General features: G+C 36.5%; 2 protein-coding genes across 8 annotated transcripts in view; one reads left to right on the top strand and one right to left on the bottom strand.

The window, feature by feature from the left end:
- Window positions 1–17,256, bottom strand: part of KCNT2 (potassium sodium-activated channel subfamily T member 2) — a 372,171-nt gene extending 354,915 nt beyond the window's left edge. For all 3 annotated transcript variants that reach the window (XM_073800193.1, XM_073800198.1, XM_073800201.1), the window contains exon 1: window positions 16,620–17,256. In XM_073800193.1, coding sequence (XP_073656294.1) covers window positions 16,620–16,714 — 95 coding nt within the window. In that variant the 5' untranslated portion in view covers window positions 16,715–17,256. The remainder of the gene's footprint in view (window positions 1–16,619) is intronic.
- Window positions 17,257–17,381: 125 nt separating this feature from the next.
- The window catches only part of LOC101329460 (complement factor H), a 125,345-nt gene continuing 121,787 nt past the window's right edge, over window positions 17,382–20,939 (top strand). For 4 of the 5 annotated variants that reach the window (XM_033850539.2, XM_073800172.1, XM_073800175.1 and 1 more), the window contains exon 1: window positions 17,382–17,489. The gene's annotated coding sequence lies outside the window, so the exon portion shown is untranslated. Of the gene's footprint in view, window positions 17,490–18,508; window positions 18,525–20,939 lie in introns of those variants that run through there. The other variant, XM_073800174.1, reaches the window with a different exon arrangement.

Below are 20,939 nucleotides of genomic sequence, written 5' to 3'. Positions count from 1 at the left end.
ACCCCAATAGCCATATCACTTGCCTAACCTCCATCCCTCCTCACCCACCCACCAACACACACATACATTTTTTTTCCCCATAAACAAACCTGATTTTTGCACACCTTGAAGTGGCAAAGTTCTTCAGAGGAGGCTGGGTCCGCCTCCAGCCCCCCAGGTCTCATTGCTCTGGCCATGGTTTGGTTTGGGCACAGCACAAAGCAACTCCAGCCCACAGCACATGAGAGCATATCTGTCAGGATGCCTCTGGCAACGCTTTTCTCACTTTAAAGAAGGGCTTAATACAAGGACAATTCTTTTCTCTACTTCTTGACTTTGTCACTGGAACCAGAGGAGCCATTCAGGGACCAAGGGGACAAGCTCCAGGACACAGAGATAAGAGTAACACATGTCAATGGAAGCCATGGAGAAAACAGATATATCCTGGAGTCTAACGTCAACCCTGAAACTATAGTAGTTCCAGACATCTTGTTTTATTGAGTGTATCTTAGCTGGGATTTTTAGGATTTGCCACAGAGAGAATAGAGACTTTCTGCTATTGTGTCAGGCATTTAAATTCTCTTTAGTTGAAGAAACAGACTCACAGACATAGAAAACAAACCTATGGTTCCCAAAGGGGAGAGTGGGGTGGGGGAGGGATAAATTAAGAGGTTGGGATTAACATATACACACTACTATATATAAAATATGTAACCAACAAGGACCTACTATAGCACAGGGAACTCTATTTAATATCTTGTAATAACCTATAATGGAAGAGAATCTGAAGAAGAATAGATATATACATATGTATAACTGAATTGCTATGCTGTACACATGAAACTAACATGATATAGTAAATGAAATATACTTCAATAAAAAAATAGAAGAAAAAAAGAAAAAAATAAATTATCTTTAGTTGAGTTTCTGCCTATAAAATGCAACATGAGATTGGTTTACCTTTCCATACATGTTGTGAAGAATACAAAACCAATAAATTTTAAAAGGATTAAATACAATATAATAGCTGTTATGTATTAATGCACATAATATTGTCACATAATTCTTTTTCCCCTGTGCTAGCTCCACAATTTGCTCACACTTATTTTTATGTAGTATGATATATAATAATTGCTTGTTTCTTTGTCCTTCTCTCCTTTCTAAGATATATGAAGGTGGGAACACCTTATTCTTTGTTTTCAGAGGCTTAGCACAGACCACAATTCACGGTCAGGCCTTAACTATCCCTTGTTGAATTGAATTCAATTTTATCAATAATGAAAATGAATATGTTAAAGAGTACCTTCCTTGGACGTTCTGCAAGGCATAATTAGATACTAGAGATTTTGCTACCTAGAATTTATAACCCCAGTGAATAATATCAAGTTGCATTGCACAAACATGACAAACACTAACCCAAATTGATCCTCTTTTCATATTTCCTCTCTTTTCACAATGTTGATATTCTTCACCCCAATCCATTTTCACATTTGTTAATGACACTTCCAAAGTATTTTATTGAATTTTTTTTTTTTTGGCCATTTTCACTATCACTGCTCTACCTCTTTTATCCCATTAAACTAGCTTAATGAATTTCCTACTCTTCCAGTAGTTTCTAAAGCTACAATTTTAATCACACAACTTCCTTATTCAAAACCTTTCAACAATTCCCCACAGTCTACAGAAAAAAAAAAAAATCACACTCTTCAACTTGGCAATATAAGTTCTCCTACAGTCTTCCCCCAAACTACTGATATCCATTATTGATCCACAAGTATCTTATACTATGTCCCATCTAGTCTACTTACTGCATCTTTTCCTAGAACATGCCCCATGGAAGACCCACCATACCTTTGGGCTAGCCATTACTACTTTATGTCTAATACATGAATCCTAATATATAAAATTTACTTTCTAAAACTCTCCAAGAAGCTCTTTCTAATACTCCCATAATACTGTCCCTTGTACCATGTTCTACTTTATGGGAGTTATTTTGCATGTCTTATATCTCCCACATAATATAAGCTCAAGGATGGTATGAGCGTGGGATTGTATCATTCAAGCACCTCATATACATCATCCTAACTCATATGGTAGCAGGCATAAGTTTAATGTGAACACAATTTGAGATGCACAGAGGAACTTCCCCTCACTTTATTATACGGGTTTACTAAAAGGAGATATTTCTTGGAATATGTAGTAGAAGTTACAGAATCAGCAAGTCAGAGCAACTTTATAATGAACATTTTAACTAGTCTTTTTTCTAAAAACACATTTAATTATATATTTCTGTAAGTGACTAGAGTATGTTTCTCTCCTACCTGCCATGTGGTAAAGAGATGTATTATAAGCTTCTTTCTGATACTGAAGAGGAGAATGAAGTGAAATCAAAAGTGTTCATTCCATTGGACAAAAACAGCAGGTAAAGATCTGACTCGGTAAATAGAATAATAATTGGAATATACACATTTTGGAAGAATGCGCCTCCTTCTATTCAAAGACTTGGAACATGTTTAGATAACTGTCACTGATATATTTCACATAGTTTTTATTCCTCTAGAAAATCATTCTATTCACACTAACACTGCAAAATTTAACATACTCAACTATTATAAGCACCGTTCCTCAATTAAAAAAAAAAACCCTGTTTTTTACAGTATTTAAGACCAAAAGAATTCCTTCTGTTCATCCCAATTATATAAGTATTACTACCACCACTACCTATCTGATCTTTTCAACACCTCCACAAGTCTCTTGGACAAAGGCACTGCTGGCTGTCAAGCAGACTGATGGCTTTCACTGAGCAGCCCTATATGTAAAATTCAGAATTCACTTTAACAGTCATTTGAACTGTCACTGTATGAATTATGGACTGAAGCACATTCTGCTTTGCCATTTCAAAAGGAAAGCTTCTTGTGAATATTAAACTAGAAGTGGGAACGGCATTTTCAAGTCAAATGATTTAAACTACATACCTGGGTTTAGAAGGAGCTTTAAAAAACTATTTTGTTTCCATGGGGAAAAACATCTCAAATTCAAATGATCTTGTACTTTTATTATAATAATGTATATATGTATGTATGTGGTGCACATATATATTCATAGCTGTGACTTTTTTTTCTTTTAAAAATATCTTCCTTATATTACAGAATTAAAATTCTTGGAACCTTTGTGTAAACCACGTGTGTTAAATAATATAGGAAGATCCAAAATGAATTGAAGACATGACTTTTTCCCTAGAAAGTTATATGTTATACCTGAAATAACATGTCAGTAATTATAAAACAACATCATGATATGTAAAATATATTGAATAGCCTGAGTGATTTCAAAGATTTCATTAGTAACTCTGGCTCTGTGTTTGATTTTGGGTCCAATCATGAAGCAGGGGGATGACGTGAACAGGAAGAGATGCCAGGAAGCCTCAGAACGTGGTGTGATACCAGCAAAGGCAATGAAGTGGATATCAGCATGGGAGGTGGGGAGTGATTTCTGTAACTACAACGACTAAATTTCAAAAAGCAGTTTAGGAAAAATTAATGAAGATATTATGTGCTCATAGACTGGAAGAATTAATATTGTTAAAATGTCCATACTACCCAAGGTAATCTAGAGATTCAATGCAATCCCTATCAAGATTCCAATGTTTTTTTTTCACAGAAATAGAACAAACAACCCTAAAATGTATATGGAATCATAAAAGACCCCAAATAGGCAAAGCAATCTTGAGAAATAAGAACAAAGCTGGAGGCAACATGCTTTCTGATGCCAAACTATATTACAAAGCTATAGTAATCAAAGCAGTAAGGTATTAGTATAAAAACAGACACTAGATCGATGGAACAGAATAGGGAACCCAAAAATAAATCCATGCATATATGTTCGATTAGTTTACAACAAAGGAGGCAAGAATATACAATTAGGGCAAGGACAGTCTCTTCAATAAATGGTGTTGGGAAAATTAGGCAGCCACGTTGAAAAGAATGAAACTGGACAATGATATTACACCACGCAAAAAATTAACTCAAAGTGGATTAAAGACTTAAACATAAGACCTGAAACTCCTAGAAGAAACCATAGGCAGTAAGGTCTTGACATAGGCCTTGGTGATCATTTTGAATCTGACACCAAAAGCAAAAGCAACAAAAGCAAAACTAAACAAGTGGGACTACTTCAAACTAAAAAGCTACACAGGAAAGGAAACCATCAACAAAAAGGCTGCCTACCAAATAGGAGAAAATATTTGCAACTGATAAATCTGATAAGGGGCTGATATCCAAAATATATAAAGAATTCATACAACTCAATAGCAAAAAAGCAAGCAATCTGATTTTAAAAATGGGCAGAAAATCTGAATAGACTTTTTTTTTTTTTTTGCGGTATGCGGGCCTCTCACTGTTGTGGCCTCTCCCGTTGTAGAGCACAGGCTCCGGATGCGCAGGCTCAGCAGCCATGGCTCATGGGCCCAGCCGCTCCGCAGCATGTGGGATCTTCCCGGACCAGGGCACAAACCCATGTCCCCTGCATCGGCAGGCGGACTCTCAACCACTGCGCCACCAGGGAAGCCCTGAATAGACATTTTTTTCAAAAAGACATACAGACGGCCAAAAGGCCAAGGAAAAATGCTTAGCATCATTAATCATTAGGAAAAAGTTAAACAAAACCACAGTGAGTGGGGTGGTGGTGGTGGTGGTGGGATGAATTGGGAGATGGGATTGACATGTATATACTAATATGTATAAAATAGATAACTAATAAGGACCTGCTGTATAAAAAATAAAATAAAATAAAATTCAAAAAAAAAATCAAACCACAGTGAGATATCACTTCACACCTGTCAGAATGGCTATTATCAAAATAACAAATAACAACTGTTGGAGAGGTTTTGAAGAAAAGGGAACCCTCATGCACTGCTGATGGGAATGTAAATTGGTGCAGTCCCATGGAAAACACTATAAAATTCTTCAAAAAATTAAAAATAGAACTATGATATGATCCAGCACTTCCACTTGTGGGTATTTATCTGAAAACAAGAAAACACTAACTCAAAGGATATATGCCACCCTATGTTCATAGCAATATTATTTATAATAGCCAAGATATAGAAACAACCTAGGAGTCCCCTGATGGATGAATGAATAAAGAAAGTGCAATAAATATATATGTGTGTGTGTGTGTATATACATATATATTTCAGCTAAAAAAAAAAAATGAAATCTTGCCATTTGTTACAAATGGTGTTGGGAAAATTGGGGAGCCACACTGAAAAGAATGAAAATGGACAACGATATTACACCATGCAAAAAGTTAACTCAAAGTGGATTAAAGACTTAAACATAAGACCTAAAACTATAAAACTCCTAGAAGAAAACAAAGGCGGTAAGGTCCTTGACATAGGCGTTGGTGATCATTTTGAATCTGACACCAAAATGGTGTCAGATGGACCTTGAGGGCATTCTGCTAAGTGAAATAAGTCAGACAGAGAAAGACAAATAAAATATGATCTCTCTTTCATGTGGAATCTAAAAAAATAATAAGTTTTTTAAAAAAGAAAAAGCTCATAGATACAAAGAATAGATTGGTGGTTGCAGAGGGTGGGAGAGGGAGTAGGAGAAATGGGTGAATTGTTTGTTTTAGTTTAAATAAATTGATTTATTTAAAAGAAAAAACTGGGCCTGCAGTTTGAAGACATTGAAAATGTGTTTCCAGGAAAAAAAAAATTAATGGAGGAGTCAGTTAATGAAGAACATTGAATACTGGGCTGAGCATTTTAAATTTTACATAATAAGCATCAGTGACATGAATATTATGTTAAGAAGATTCTGATGAAAATGCTTAAGTTGAATGAGACTTGAGCTGGCCATGGAGATTATTGGAGGTGGGGTGCAAAGAACAGGCTTAGAACAATGAAGCATGCTAGCAAGAGCTATATTAATTTAAATAAGAAGGAATGAAATGCTACCGATAAAGAATAGATGGAGATCAAGAACTAACTAAAAAAAAAAAAAAAGAACTAACTAAAAAAGCAAGCTGAAAAATAATACAAAACTATGGTGAGTTTTGAAATGCAGAATTCTGGAGGATTATAATGATATTGGTGATGGTGGATAAACTGAAAAAATATTCTAGTTTGAGGTTATTTGTATCAATTAATTAGCAACCAGAAGTCTGCTATAAAAACTATGTGCTTAATATATATTTCTATGTATATGAAGATATATAGGGCTATATAAATAACTAAATTCAGGATATTTACAAAGTCTTTATATAATGTTAAATTGTATGATATTTACTTTAGGTATTTGTGGGAAAATAAATGAATTAATCTAACCTTCGTGAGGAGGTGAGAATAACTACAATTCAGTCTTGTGTTTTGGTTAGAATCTTCGTAGATTCTCCATGAAGTGAGTCATCCTACCTACTATTGAGTACATTTATACTTCCGGTTCACAACGAAGAATATAACCCTAAACTCTTTGCATTCTTAATTACTAATCAAAACCATCTATATAAAAAACGTTTTTAAGGAAGATTACATGACAGACTCAGTAACCTCAGGAGTTTCTCTTTTTTTTTTGGTCCTAAAATATGTATCTGAAATACATGTATGTGTGTCCTGTAGATCTACTTTAAGTGAATAATTCTTTCTAGTTATATCAGCACCTGACAGTGAGATGTCACAAAAGTCTTATGAAATTTGCTCTTCTTTTATGACAGGAAAGTGGGTGAGGATATTGTACACTAACCAAGATCCACGGGACCAATGTCCTTTCAATTTGAACACCAAGAAAAGCTGTATTTCTCCTGAACTGCTGGTTTATTTCTCATCTTATGTGACCAATCATGTCTTTGCTCTAACTCTGTGGTCCATCTCTGGTAACTACATAGGAACTCATGGAATTCATATCGTGTACCAACTCTACACCTGATTCATTTTCACCCCCTTATTATATTTTTCTTCAGCTGTTTTTTTTCTATTTATGCTATTGCACATAGTTATGTGAACCACTGCAAATCTTTTTTGGAACAGGTGAAACATACTAATAGGTACACCTAAATGTTAAGGCCTCCATCAAGTAATTTGACATTACCACATTTAGATGTCATAACATCTCTGCAAGAGGATTTTCATGATCACCAGCACAATTACTGAGAAAAATGAATTTCAGGTGGGTACAAATACCTTAAGGAGTAGAAGTATAAGTAGAAAATCCCAAAGTTCTACTGAGAAACATAAAAAAAAAAAACCTAGCCATATCAAAAGAAAGGTAATTGTTGTGAATTGTTGTGACTCCTGGGATATCGATTACCTTTAGCCTATTTCTACTATAAATAAATAAATATTTAAATAAACAAAATCTCTGCTTTGTTTGTTTCACTAATTTCCTATTTCAATCCACTTTATTTAGACTGTCAAAAGAACAATGCTCTATATGGAGAGAGGAAAAATTATTTTCTCCCAGAAAATATTACCAACTTCAAAAATTCCATAACTTTTCTCGAGTTACTCATTGTGATGCTAGCTTAAAGGGATGCAGATGCTATGTGATTCTTTTACCCTTCCAAAGCATTCACATTTCTTTGTGTTTTGTTCCTTCTGTTATTTCACAGCATTAAATCACATCTGTTTAGTTGTAAACATAGGGGGTAGGCATAATAATTAGATTCTGGTTCTAGCTCTTAGGATTATGTAATTTGGAACAAGTCATGAATTTCTGTACCTCAGGACATTCATCCTGTAAGAAGGGGAGGATACCAGATTCCTCAGAGCTGGTGTGAAGACTCAGTGAAATAATACATGGGACATGCATAGAACAATGTGTGACGTTCTATACCTTCTTCAATATCATCACCTATTTTCACTTCATCTTCTGTATTTTCAGTAAAGAGGTGGAAGAGCACAGGAACTCTTGTGGAGAGATAGGCAAGAAATAGAAACATCATACAAAAGCTTCCATCTACAATTTGCCAGTGTCATCATCCCATGGTGTGGTCGTGACTAAAGTCATTGCCATCACTCCTGACTGGAACTTGTGCAGCTTACTAATCACCAGATCCAATTCCTAGCGGATGGAGTGGTATTTCAATTTTTGACAGACCTGACACAGCAGGCTGTCCATTATTAAACCACACATCTGGTCCCTCTTGTTAATAACTGGTTGTTTGCAAAATGTGGACAATCTGCAAGTCTTCCCACAGGGAGTTAAATGAGGTTGAAATGTGTTAACCCACTTTTATCCCTATTCACACAGTGATTTACAAGATGGGCTAAGTGTGCCCCCATAATAATTCATCATTCTGTTTCTGTGCAAGGTCCACTGCAAGACAGCCAAGAACAAGCTGTCCTTTAGTCCTTAGATTCACTGGTTTTTGGCTTTGTGTGCAAAGTCCATTTCTTGCACATACATAGTGTGAAAAGTAGAAATAATACAACTCTGAGTTTAAGAAAGGCGCACACAGAGGGAAATGATTCTCACTCTTTAAAGCCGTGGCGTAATTGCAGCAGTGCTGAGAAGACTAAAGCACAGTCCAAAGAGAGCCCCGGTTACGAGTCTGAACAGGAAAGGGGTCCAAGAGTTGAGACTTGCTGTCAGGCAACAGTGCCCTACAGACCAGCCAAGCTTGGCAGCCTGGGTTTCTGTTTCTACTTCCCTTCACTGCTTCTATTTGTCGAAAAAAGACAAAGATAAATATGATCAATCCAAGACAAAATCGGGGAGAGAAATCTCACTGCCCCCAGTCACCCTTTTCCGCGGATCCTCTTCTCAGTTTCCGCAGGAGTATTTCCCCCCCCTACTCCTTTCAGGTGACTAGGACTTTCCAGCCTCTACCGAATCCCTTTCCCAACTCCAAACCCATCCCCACTTCCCAGCCAAAGAGGACAGGTAAATCTAATACCACGGGAGCACTCAGCTTACACAAATGATTTACTCTTCTGAGTATGTGCAGTGGTTCTTCCTTCCCTTGAAATTATACTACATCTCAGATTCTCCTTAAGAGAATCTAGTTCTGATTATTGAGGAATCAAGGTCAGATATTTTGAATTCACTCTTCTGCTTCCAGATGATCAGATATGAAGGACCCAATGCCATTCTTACAGCGCTTTCTTGACTTCACAACACCTGGGTTTTTATTTATCTTCTGTAAGCACGTACATGGTCACTCTTGCACATGAGAGATATGCAATCAAATATCACAGTGGCTCAGGGTCATGCAATACCCAGACACTGTAACAAATTATGAGGCCAAACATACATGAACAAAGATTTGGGTTGGAGCAATGGAGGGACCTAAGGAACCACAGCCTATGCTCTGTAATACATGAGTGTATAACAAAACAACAGTGACATAATACAGAATATTAGAAAAGTTATCAATATTAATGATTGTTTTAGGCAAAAGAAAACTAATAATGTGATTTGGCTGGCAAAGTAAAGCTCATGATTGCAAAATGTGGCAAATTTAGTGCTCGCTTCCGCAGCACATATACTAAAATGTGGCAAATTTCTTCGTTTCTACGTTAATTAGAATCGAAGTACAATAATCATTATAAATGTGTATTAGGTATAAATATTTAATATGGATTATATTAAATGTTTGACAGATTAACAATGTTCTATATTTTATTGAATTGCAAGGGTAAAATATCTATGCTCAGTCTTTATAATTTGTTCATAAAGTTTGGTCATTTGCTTACAGCTTTAAAAACCTTACATACCACCACCAGGACTACCAGAAAGAAGTTTCTGGCTCAGCTTAACTTTATCCACTCTACTTGGGCGGTACACTCAGTATGAAAGGGGACTCCCGCCCACCACCCGCTTCACTCACATCCTAGTTTTTACTACTCCACACAGCCAGTTTGAATTTGTACTGAGGTTGAGATTTTCTCAGTGCTACAGATGCACCTTTTTCTTTTTACTCTGTTCTCCAAGTAGTTTTCTCTTAAATTGCAACTTGATTGCTGTCTAATGATTAAGATACTTGTGAAAAAAAAAAATCATGACCTATTAAAAAAAAATCCCATATCCAGTCAAAAATTGTCAAAGAGTAAAAGTAATTGTCCTTCTGGATTATTACCTATTGTTTTGATTACTTTTACAGAGAAATTTTAAATTAGCAACTTAAGACTCAGGAAAAGCATTAGTTTAAAGACATCTTGATTGAAGGTATTAAATACAGCTCAGAAAAGGCCACCCTTATTAAATTTCAAACTATAAATATACAAAGCTACTGGTTAAATTTCACTGTAAAAAGTATTTCTTCTTGTTTCATTTTCTAAAGGCAACTTAGACAAGCATGGCACATAAGTAAGACAACGTTGGCAACACATAAATACACTAATAAAAACAGATGAACCATCAATGACAAAATGATATATAAACATATAAATGATAAACAAGAGCATGATTTTTTTTGCTTTTTTGGGGGGGGTATAGTTCTTTTACAATGTTGTGTTAGTTTCTACTGTCCAGCAAAGTGAAGTAGAGTTCCCTGTGTTATACAGCAGGTTCTCATTACTTACCTATTTTATACATATTAGTGCATATATGTATAATCTCCCGATTCATCCCCCCCCCCCACTTTCCCCCCTTGGTGTCCATACGTTTGTTCTCTACATCTGTGTCTCTATTTCTGCCTTGCAAACCGGTTCATCTGTACCATTTTTCTAGATTCCACATATATGGGTTAATATACGATATTTGTTTTTCTCTTTTTGACTTACTTCACTTTGTATGACAGTCTCTAGGTCCACCCACATCTCTACAAGAGCATGATTTGAAAAATCAATAAAAGTATCGCATTCACTATTAACCTAGCTACAGGTACACATGATGACTAAAGATATTGTTAATTTTTATTTGGTACCAATAATGAAGACCAAAATAAGCTTTCATTTGTATTACTTCTCTTACTACCTTTCAAATCTATTTTTGCAGAAGTTGAGTTACATTACTAACAGAGAAGGAAAAAAGTATGCTAATTCTGATAAAACAATAAGTTAGCTGAAATCATTTTCTTGGTCATCCATCTGGATTTATGTCTTTCTACCCATCCTCTAGACTAACTTGAAGCTGTAGTGGAGAAGCTGTTTAGTAGCAAGTTTAATCTCCTTAAAATGTCACATACCTTATGTGGAAAATGAAATTGCTACATTCCAACTTCCTTCACCCAAGATTTATTATACATAGAGGTATCTTGAGAAAAGTGTAATACTCACAGAAGAGGTATTACAAATAAGTAACCATATACAAAAAGTGGATATATAAGAGTGGTTAAATGGAATCAAACTTTAAATTCCAATAAATTTGAAACGCCGTATTTCAATTTTATTAATAAGAGTAGGTAAAAAGAAAAAATCACATGTTTTTATATAAAATATGAATGTCTGAATTATTGGTAACTATTGAAAAATAATAATTATTACACTATCTTTTTCTCTGCATTTTATATATATTTTATATATATATATATATATATATATATATATATATATATGTATGTAAAGTCAATTTTTGCACCATTATCTACTTCACCAGTAGGTAATTTTTTACTGCCTTATTCAAGGAGATTTCTCTTAATATAATAGTGCTAAAAGACACCGAATAGTCTGGGTTTTCTGATAATAAGTGCTTAAATCATTTTTATAGATATTGCATATGCATGGTTGGTTCCACTATATAATTAAACAGTAAAAATAACATTTCGTTCTTTTTAATAACAATTAAAATATTTTAAAAGTATATTTACTGACCTGAACATAAAAACTTAGAATAAGAACTTTATATTAAATGGCTACTTTTCAAAATAATATATAATTTAATAAGAAAGATAAAATTGGTAACACATAAATGTGCCAGATGCCAATCCAAAACCCATTTTCCCAATTCAATTTGATTATATAAAGTCATATTACATATTTTCATTGTATGATATCTAAACTTACACATACTCCAAAAGCTATCCAACATCCTCCCCATTTTATAAATACTTCTTAAACTATTAATTGATTGAACTGTACCCTTTGTTCAATCTCTTTTATGTTTTCAATTACTACAATGCACTAGGTGATTTGCTTGCATTACTTTTAAATTCCACCTACAAAATATGAAAGATATACTTAAAATTACTGGAGTTGCAACACCTGACCAAATATCTGAAAACTAGAATAATGTTAATTAAATAAATGGCCTGCTCCGATATGACTGCAACTGAGAATTGTCCATTAACAGTAATTTATCCACAGCTGTGATAATTTATCCACATCAAGTGCATTGTGTTCCAAACTTTAAAATTACTGAGTCATGATGAAGGATGAGAAGGGCTTGTCCTAACTGCCTAAAGGCATTTAAAACCTGAAATTTACCAATCTTTAACTGTAAGAGAATATTCTAAATTTTTATTGCTTTATGAATCTTAGAAACATTAAAATAGAAAAAAAAAGTATTTTAACACTACAACAATTTTACATATTACAGAATGGCTCCCATATAAGATCAGTTAAATTCTGTCTCTACTCATATTGGTTTCAATCATAGAGTAACTTTGATGATATTAAGTATTCTAAATATTAAATTCAAAGTATATTAAGATTTTGAGCCATCTCTAATATATTGATTTTAGCTACTGTATTTTCAAGCCAACACTGAATATCCTATCTACAAATGCTGGATGCTCTTCTTGACAGTCTTAAAACAGAAATTCTGCAAGGATATCATCATAACATAAGCAATACTTTCAACATTCTGGGGGAAAATTCACCTCTAATTATATCTGTGAACACCTCCTGATCAAGCCCTGTTTCATTTTCTTTCTTATATTCTTCCCAAAGCCTAACTTAGTGAGTCCCTCAGATGTAGCATGTATTCAAATATTAGCTGATTGGATAAATGACCATTAAAGAAATATTATACAAACCATTTAAATTAGATTTTTGTGTTCTATTCAGGAGGCCAAAAAAGTAAACACACATTATATATACAACAGACATCCCTAAGGCATAAGCAGTGTTGTCATTTAGCAACTCTCAAACTTATTCATGGCCTCCCAGAACTAACGTTATTCCTGTGCTAAATTATCTTCACTGCTCTAACTCTTTTCCCTTCCGTGCTACTTAGAACAGGATACCAGAATGCAAATAAGGGAGAGGTAATTATATAAGGACGCACTGACCTATACGTTACATAGTCATTCCATATATTTCACATAGAATACAGATCTATCACATATACATTATACATATACATACATATTGCATGTATTTTAAGTGTGTGTCTGTTTCCCTACCAAAAGGTGATACAACATAAACGCAAGTGAATTATCCAAGGCTAGTTCACAGACAATCTACGGTGTGGAGTACACACTTCCTATATCCTGATAGACCCACCAATATTCCCTCTGTAACAACACCCCTTCACACATCAGTGATATGCCTCACTCATTTTCACATGCCAGTCCAACATATCCTACTAAGATTGAATTTAAAATTCTTAAAATGAAGGGCAGGGTAGAAAGTGTCTACTTTCCTATCATCTAATTCCCCCGTCATTTCTAGGATGTGACTCTAGATGGGGAAGGTACCCAGCCTGATCCAGATTCCACCAGAAGAAGATCTTGAGTTAAGGATCAAAGCCTAAATAGTGTATTTGGGAAATGATACAGAAAATACCAGTTAGGAAGAGGGGGAAGGAAGCCAATAAACTCGCAATACCGAGCCAGTTATCACCGTGAGCCAACTAGAGCTGAGTCCCATTGGACACAGTGTAGAGAACATGCTCCAGAATGGTCCCAACCAAGGAACTAGGAGGCTAAGGTATTTGTCTAACAAATCCGTATTTACTCAGTGGCCTTGCTCTCCAAGAGACCCTGGTGTGCACCTGAGGCCAGGAGAAAACAAACAAAAAACCTCAGACAGGCAGAGAGTGTTCATAGAAAATATCCAGAGAACATGGGCAGAGCGCTAGATGCATCTGTTGTTAGAAACTGTCTACTTATTCCTGTATGAAAGACTGCTTCCTCCTCGACTCTGCAGGAATTGAGTCCACAAGATAACTGAGCAGAATAAAATTGCTATTCAGCCTTAATCGCAAAGAGGAATTTGTGACAATACTAAAGACAAAAGAGATGACTTTACTTATTGCATATTAATTTAAGATTCTGAAGAAAATTTTAAAAGTTGCAAACTTCAAGTCGTAGGTGAAGAAGGGAACTAACATTAAGAGCACCTCACCTATGCTAGATGCTATAAAATTATTCTTATAAGTTCAAATTTAATTAAGTGGAGGGAACTTCGGAGCTTCTTGAGTAATTTCAGTCCAAAGTCATCTTTACAGTTGTAAGATATATCACCAACACAAGTATTTAATTTCTCAGAAACTGAGTTTCCTAGTCCTTAAAATAATTACCTACAATTCAGGGACTATGTGAGGATCGACTGAGATAACACATATCATAAGTTAACATATACATGTGTTTATATATATATAGAGAGAGAGAGAAATAGATAGATATATAGATATAGATATGTTACCCACACACATACATATAGGCATATAACATATAGCATAGTTAACATATAGCACTCGCCAAGTACTTAGTACCAACTAAGTGTTAGTTTTACAGAAATATCTTACAGAAATAAGATTACTGAATTTCATAATGGCTGAATGACTTGCCCAAGGCCACTCAGGTAGTGAAGAAATAAGCATAGGATTGAAACCTGGGTCCCTATTAATCAAAGGCTCTTGTCTTCGAAGATGGACAACTAATAGAACCAAAACAAAGTTTTCACGGAGCCACAAAATTACCTTTAAAGTGGACCCACGTTTGGTTCAGTAACAATACCTCATTTTAACAGTACGTATGGCCTAATTTTAAAGCTAAAGTTGGTCTAGCATAAACTTTCATTATAATACGTATTTTAAATAAACGTGCAAAACTTTTTTTAACATAGCAACGACTCATTTAGGAAGCAGTCAACTAACCAAAATTCTTAATTCCTGAAATATAACTGCAGCACCCCTAGAAAAGTGAAGGCAACCACATGGACAATTAGCATCTTGGATACGATGCTAAAAAAACAAACAAACAGTGTTACCACCACCAAGTCCAAAATGTGTACTTCATGTGCTCAGCCCAACTCACACTTTTCCAATTAGGATTTCTATTCTACACGATGATCCTGACCTCCTGAAGTAACAAATACAGATCCAATTACTATGAACACTTCACTGTACCTGATGAGCCACTGAGCTAAGTTAATATAGTTTATCTAAATGTCAATTAGCATTGAAATTTGTTTAAATATTCTTTTCTTCATCTTCAGTCAACCAGAACACCTTACATTCCAAGCATACTCGTAAACTGGTATTTGTTCTTTAATTTTTTTACCAATATATATGTTTTTGCCTAAAAAGAAGAGATTGAACTGAAATATTATCCTCTACAAAACATCCACACCCCTTTAAATTACTAACATGAGACCAAAGAAGAAGTCCACAATTGATGCTCAAGATAAAATCCCCTGTGTGTAGGGTAGGGGTTGGTATTGAGAGCTGAGATGGGAAGGAAAAGAAGGAAGGTATTTCCCAGTGGTTGAACAAGGAGATTCTGAATGGGACCAATAATGGATATTTTATGCAATTAAAATAGAACATCAATACCAAACTGAACTTTAAGGAAACATTTCAGTTGAGTTGAAAGACTACTTAGTATACACATATTATTTTTAAACAAGGAAATGTGGCATGTGATACCTAAATGATTATTCTGGAAAATACTAAATTCAATGAAACATAAACTGTGCTTTTTAAATAATAATAAGACATAGCAAGAGGAATTCCAGAAGTTTAACTAGGCAAAACAGTGATGCTATAGATAAAACACATGAGCAACATTTTGCTAATAATAATATTTTAGTTTTGAGACTTAGTTTTAATTTTGTGACATATACACTATTTAGGTTAAGTACGTTATTTATGAAAAGGTTGGATCATACTATACGAACACCATTATTAGTAATAGTCATAGTTACCCGTTCAAAGTGAGTATTTTCCACTGCCAACGCTGTCATTTTCACTAACTACCTGTTACATATTTAAACCAATTGTCTACCTGCGTCTTCAAATGTTTAAAAAGCATAAAATTCCCAGTGGCAGGAGTCTTGACACCTAATCAAGACAAGACTGACACGGAGTAAGTAAACAGGTGGGTGCAGGTGATTTTAAGTTTCTAACGTGCTTTTTCAATCAACTTGGATGCATTTTCGAATTTGGTTAACAACACCTAAGAAAAAAAAATGAAAATTGACTGGCACTGATATTGCGTGCCATTTGGATGTAATTGTACCTCTCACGCCAGCCTCATACACACCCTAAGAAAGCACAGATAGACAAAAGAATAAGCACAAATAAATGCAACAAATACATTGCAGGGATCAGAAAGTGAAAAGGCAAAGAGTTCCTTGCCTACAGCAATTGCTCTAGAGAGTCAAAATGGAGAGACACGTCAAAGAGTCCCTTTTCCTCCCTCCCCCAGCCTCTGGCTCCTTTCCCTCCTCTCCCTCCTTTTCCCCTTCCAGCCTTCCCATCCCTCCCTTTTCCAGCTGCATCTACGGAACCACACTGCAGCACACCACTCACCTGTCGTCGTTCTGCCATCCTTGGTCCCCTAGCAGCAAATCCCGAAACCTGTACCTGGGAGGCAGAGGGGGCACTTCGCTCTCCAAATCAACCATCCTTTCTCAAAGAGTGGGAAACGTAAAACAACGAATGGAGGCGAGGAGGACAAGAGAAAGAAAATATTGCGGAGTAGAGGGCGAGGACTAACGAAATGCGGGAGATGGGCTGGAGCAGGGGAAGGGGCCTGGGATGGGGGAGGGGGGTCTGCTCCCAGCCGGAAGCTGAGGCTGAAAGGGGCCGGCTCCTCTCTCCTGAGGGTGTGATGGGGATGATGCAAACCCAGCCCAAGAGCAAAAGTCTGGCTCTGACAAGAACCAGCGCTGCCAAGGAACCGCCCCCAGGATCGGCGCCGCCTCTGGTCCCCAGGACTCGGGGGAGGCGGGAATGCAAAAGTTACTTCGCCCGAAAGAAAAAAGAGAAAAAACGCGCGGTGCCTAGAAAGAGGGGAGAGGGGTGGGCGTGCGCTCAGCGTTAGGGTGAAGCACTTTCCCTCACGGCGGGCGGCGAGAGCCTCCTCAGAGGACAGCTCCGGGTAGCAGGTTTCCTCAGGCGGACGCCCCGCACGGCCGCGCAGGCGCCGGGGGTCCCGGGGTTGGAGTCCCCGCGCGGCGGACGGGCTCTCCCCGTGGGCGGGGCCGCCGCGGAGGCCCCGCCAATGAGACGCCCCTCATTAGCATGACGGTGACGGCGGTGCCTGGGGAAGACCAATGGGGGCGAGCCTAATTAGCGGCTTCCAGGGCTCCAACCCCCTCTCTGGAGGAGGAAGAGGACACGCGCGCGTGGAGTGTCCCCAGGTCCCCCAGCTCCTTCTCCTTGGCCGTCTCCAGCCAGGTAGGCGGGGTAGAAATGGCACGTTCCGGGAGAGGGAATCCCCGCTCCCAGCCCCAGGAAAGTCTTAGTCTTTTTTCTCACTGACTGAAAGCAAGGGAGGTGTTTCCCTGATCCTGGAAGAGAATGAAGGGCCACTTTAGGCCGCTGCAGAGAAACGATTAATGCAAGGAGGATGACATACTAGGAAATGAGCGCTGCTGCTACTCGTGGTGCTGTGGGCTTCCAAGTGGCCTTCACCTTGCCAGGTGTGCTCTTGTTAGTGGCCCACGCGGTCAGAGGAAGGATGAAACACACAGCCTGTTTTTGAGTATGGACCGCAGCTTATGGGAACCTGCTGTGTATACAAGCCCTAGTCCTATTTGCCTATAGTGTTTTTCCACCAAGAACCGATTCCATCAGGGTACGTACAGACACCAAATATTTCCCCCTCTGAGAGACTCGGGCCTGAGGATACAAGACTGTATCACGGCCCGTGCCCTCAGGATCTCATCGTTTGCTTGCAGGAACAAGCTTATAAATGAAGTGATACAATATGAGACACAGTAATCAAGCAACATATAAAGAGTTTTGGAAATACCTGTGAGATAACACACTTTTTCATGCAGGGAAGGGTCAAGACATAGAAAGTGAACTAAGACTTCTATGCTAGTTTGCAACTTACTCAAGGGAAGGGAAGAAAGCAATGGAGTGAGGAAAGAGAAGCCTATGAGTAGAGGCAAAGGGATATTTTTAAATGTTTGGTTTATTCGGGAGACAGTGATTAATCTGGTATGATTAAATTCTCAGTGAGGTCATGTAGTGGAGGGCTTAATACAGAACGTTAGAAATTCAAGAAGAAATCAGCAAAAAGGTAATAGCAGATAAAATAGAATGAGTACCTACCTAAATCTGAAGAATCAGTGGAAATAGATGTCTCTGTCGTCCAGATCCAACCCATTCTTCCAGACCCATCTCAAATGACATCTCCTCTATTAGATTTCCTGATGCGTCCAGCTGGTTAAAATGCCTTCTTCCTTTGAACCCTTCATACCCTCTGTGAGTATTTTGCTTGTAGTGCTTATTATATTATGGCCTGCTGTGCATTTTTCTACATCTTATCCCCCTTCCTGTGGCTTATCTCTCCAGGACAGTGCATTCAAAGTGAGTAAAATCTTAACAATGTTGAGATGCATTAAAAGCTTTTAAAGATAGTAAATTAATCTTTTTTCACATTTGCTTTAGCTCGAAAGTTGTGTATTTATGTTTTTTTGCATAAACTTTTGTCATCCCTTTGCCAAATGAGAAAGTTATATCACTACATTGCTAGTTGGGGGGAGATGGGGCCAGAAGAGAGAGAGAGAATATCTGTTTTATATTTTGGACCTTATCATCTGCTATAAAGATAGCTCTATGAAGTTTGCTTTTTTTTAATGTTCCAGGCTAATATTTATATTTTTATTTATATTATTATAGTCTGCCTTTATATATTTGGCAGAAATCTGAAATATTTATGTATCAGTAACAGACTCAGAAGCAAGGCGCTAAAAACAGGAAAAAAATAGCTGTTGAGTGTTAGACTCCTGCAATGCTAGAGATTAGAGAGTAAAGCAATAGCATTTGACTTAAAAGAAAGTTGTGCTATGCAGCAGCTTCCCACTAGCTATTTTACATTCGGTAGTGTATATATGTCGATGCTACTCACACTTTGCCCCAGCTTACCCCTCCCCCCACATCCTCAAGTCTATGTCTACCTCATTCTATGTCTACCTCATTATTCCTGTCCTGCCCCTAAGTTCATCAGTACCTTTTTTTTTTTTAGATTCTATATATATGTGTTAGCATACAATATTTGTTTTTCTCTTTCTGACTTACTTCACTCTGTATGACAGACTCTAGGTCCATCCACCTCACTACAAATAACTCAATTTCATTTCTTTTTCTGGCTGAGTAATATTCCATTGTATATCTGTGCCACATCTTTATCCATTCATCTGTCGATGGACACTTAGGTTGCTTCCATGTCCTGGCTATTGTAAATAGTGCTGCAATGAACACTGGGGTACATGACTCTTTTTGAACTAGGGTTTTCTCAGGCTATATGCCGCTAGTGCAGTATTGTGAAGCAGTTATACTCCAATAAAGATATATTTAAAAAAGAAAAGAAAGCTGTACACCTTATTTTGGTGTCACTTTTATGGCAGTCTTAATTATTTGGCTTCCAAGTGCCCAGAAAACATTTTAAGAGGGAGCAAGTACCTCAGAAAGAAAGAAAAAAAATATAGAATAAGTAAAAACTTGCTCAGCTAGTAGTGTCATAGCCCAGCTGTTAAGGATACAAAGGGTACAAAGGACCGTACTGTGTCAAAGCAGGTGGAGACCACTATGTGCCTTAAAATTGTCACAGTGAAGAATCTTATCTTTCTAAGTTTAAGAAAATAAAAAGAATAATGCAATCTAACAAATACTATCCTGACTTCTTAAAATATAGCAATATTTGGACATTGAAACTTAAATTTAGAATTGGAAGATCCTTTGCTCTCCATTCTATTTTTTTGTCAGTTTTCTGAAGGCAGACTTTTCATTTTTTGTCATTAATTTTGACTTTTAGCTCTCCCACCTGTCTTTCTATACTTTTTTCTCTTTTTTGTCATGTCAGTTCCTGCTGTTAAAATATATTTTACTCTTTCACTCTTTTTATCTTGGTTTCCTTTTTTCATTGTGCTCTTTTAGTGTTCCATTTCATAGACTCTTTTTCTCTGTGTGTGTGTGTGAAAGCTTTCATCCTACTATAACATGAAATTCGATTTTTAGAAACATTTTTAAACTTGATTCTGTACATTACAATTTTGCACCTTACTCACTGGTGTTCTTAAGCACCCTAATCAACATCTAGTGTAGATTAGAGCAATAGACTAATTTGGTCCCATACTACTAAGAGAGTACTCACCAAAAATCTTCTGAATTACAATGGTGATGGAGTAGAGCATGTTAAGAATGAGAATTAGGGAGAAGATTCATTCCCTAGTTTAAGAATTTTTCTTTCCAGAAAACACATTTGAGAATATCTTCTAATTTCTTCCTTTTCTTTAAAAGAAAAAAAATTGTTTTTTTTAAATTTTTGATTTCCAGTACACTGATTGATTATATTAATATTTAAATATAAAAAGAAATGAGTCATTCCCATGATTGAAGAATGATTTTACTTACAAAAAAACAGTTTCTTGATCATTATCTTGTGAATAATGAACATAGTTGTGAGTATAGAATATGATGGATTTTTTTACCCAAAAAATATGTGCATATTACATGTTATTTTTATGACAACATTTTCAAAACTGTCAATGATTATGTCTACCTAGACCTGTAAAAGCTATTTGAAAATGAATTTTAAATACAAAAAAGTAACTTTCTATGTGTTAGACTACCTACTTCATAGATGCTTCATCTGTGTAGGCAGAAAAAGACAGGATA

Source organism: Tursiops truncatus, chromosome 1 (assembly GCF_011762595.2).
Source record: "Tursiops truncatus isolate mTurTru1 chromosome 1, mTurTru1.mat.Y, whole genome shotgun sequence".
NCBI lineage: Eukaryota > Metazoa > Chordata > Mammalia > Artiodactyla > Delphinidae > Tursiops > Tursiops truncatus.
The sequence above is the reverse complement of the archived record's forward strand: the minus strand, read 5'-3'. Positions and strand labels throughout refer to the sequence as shown.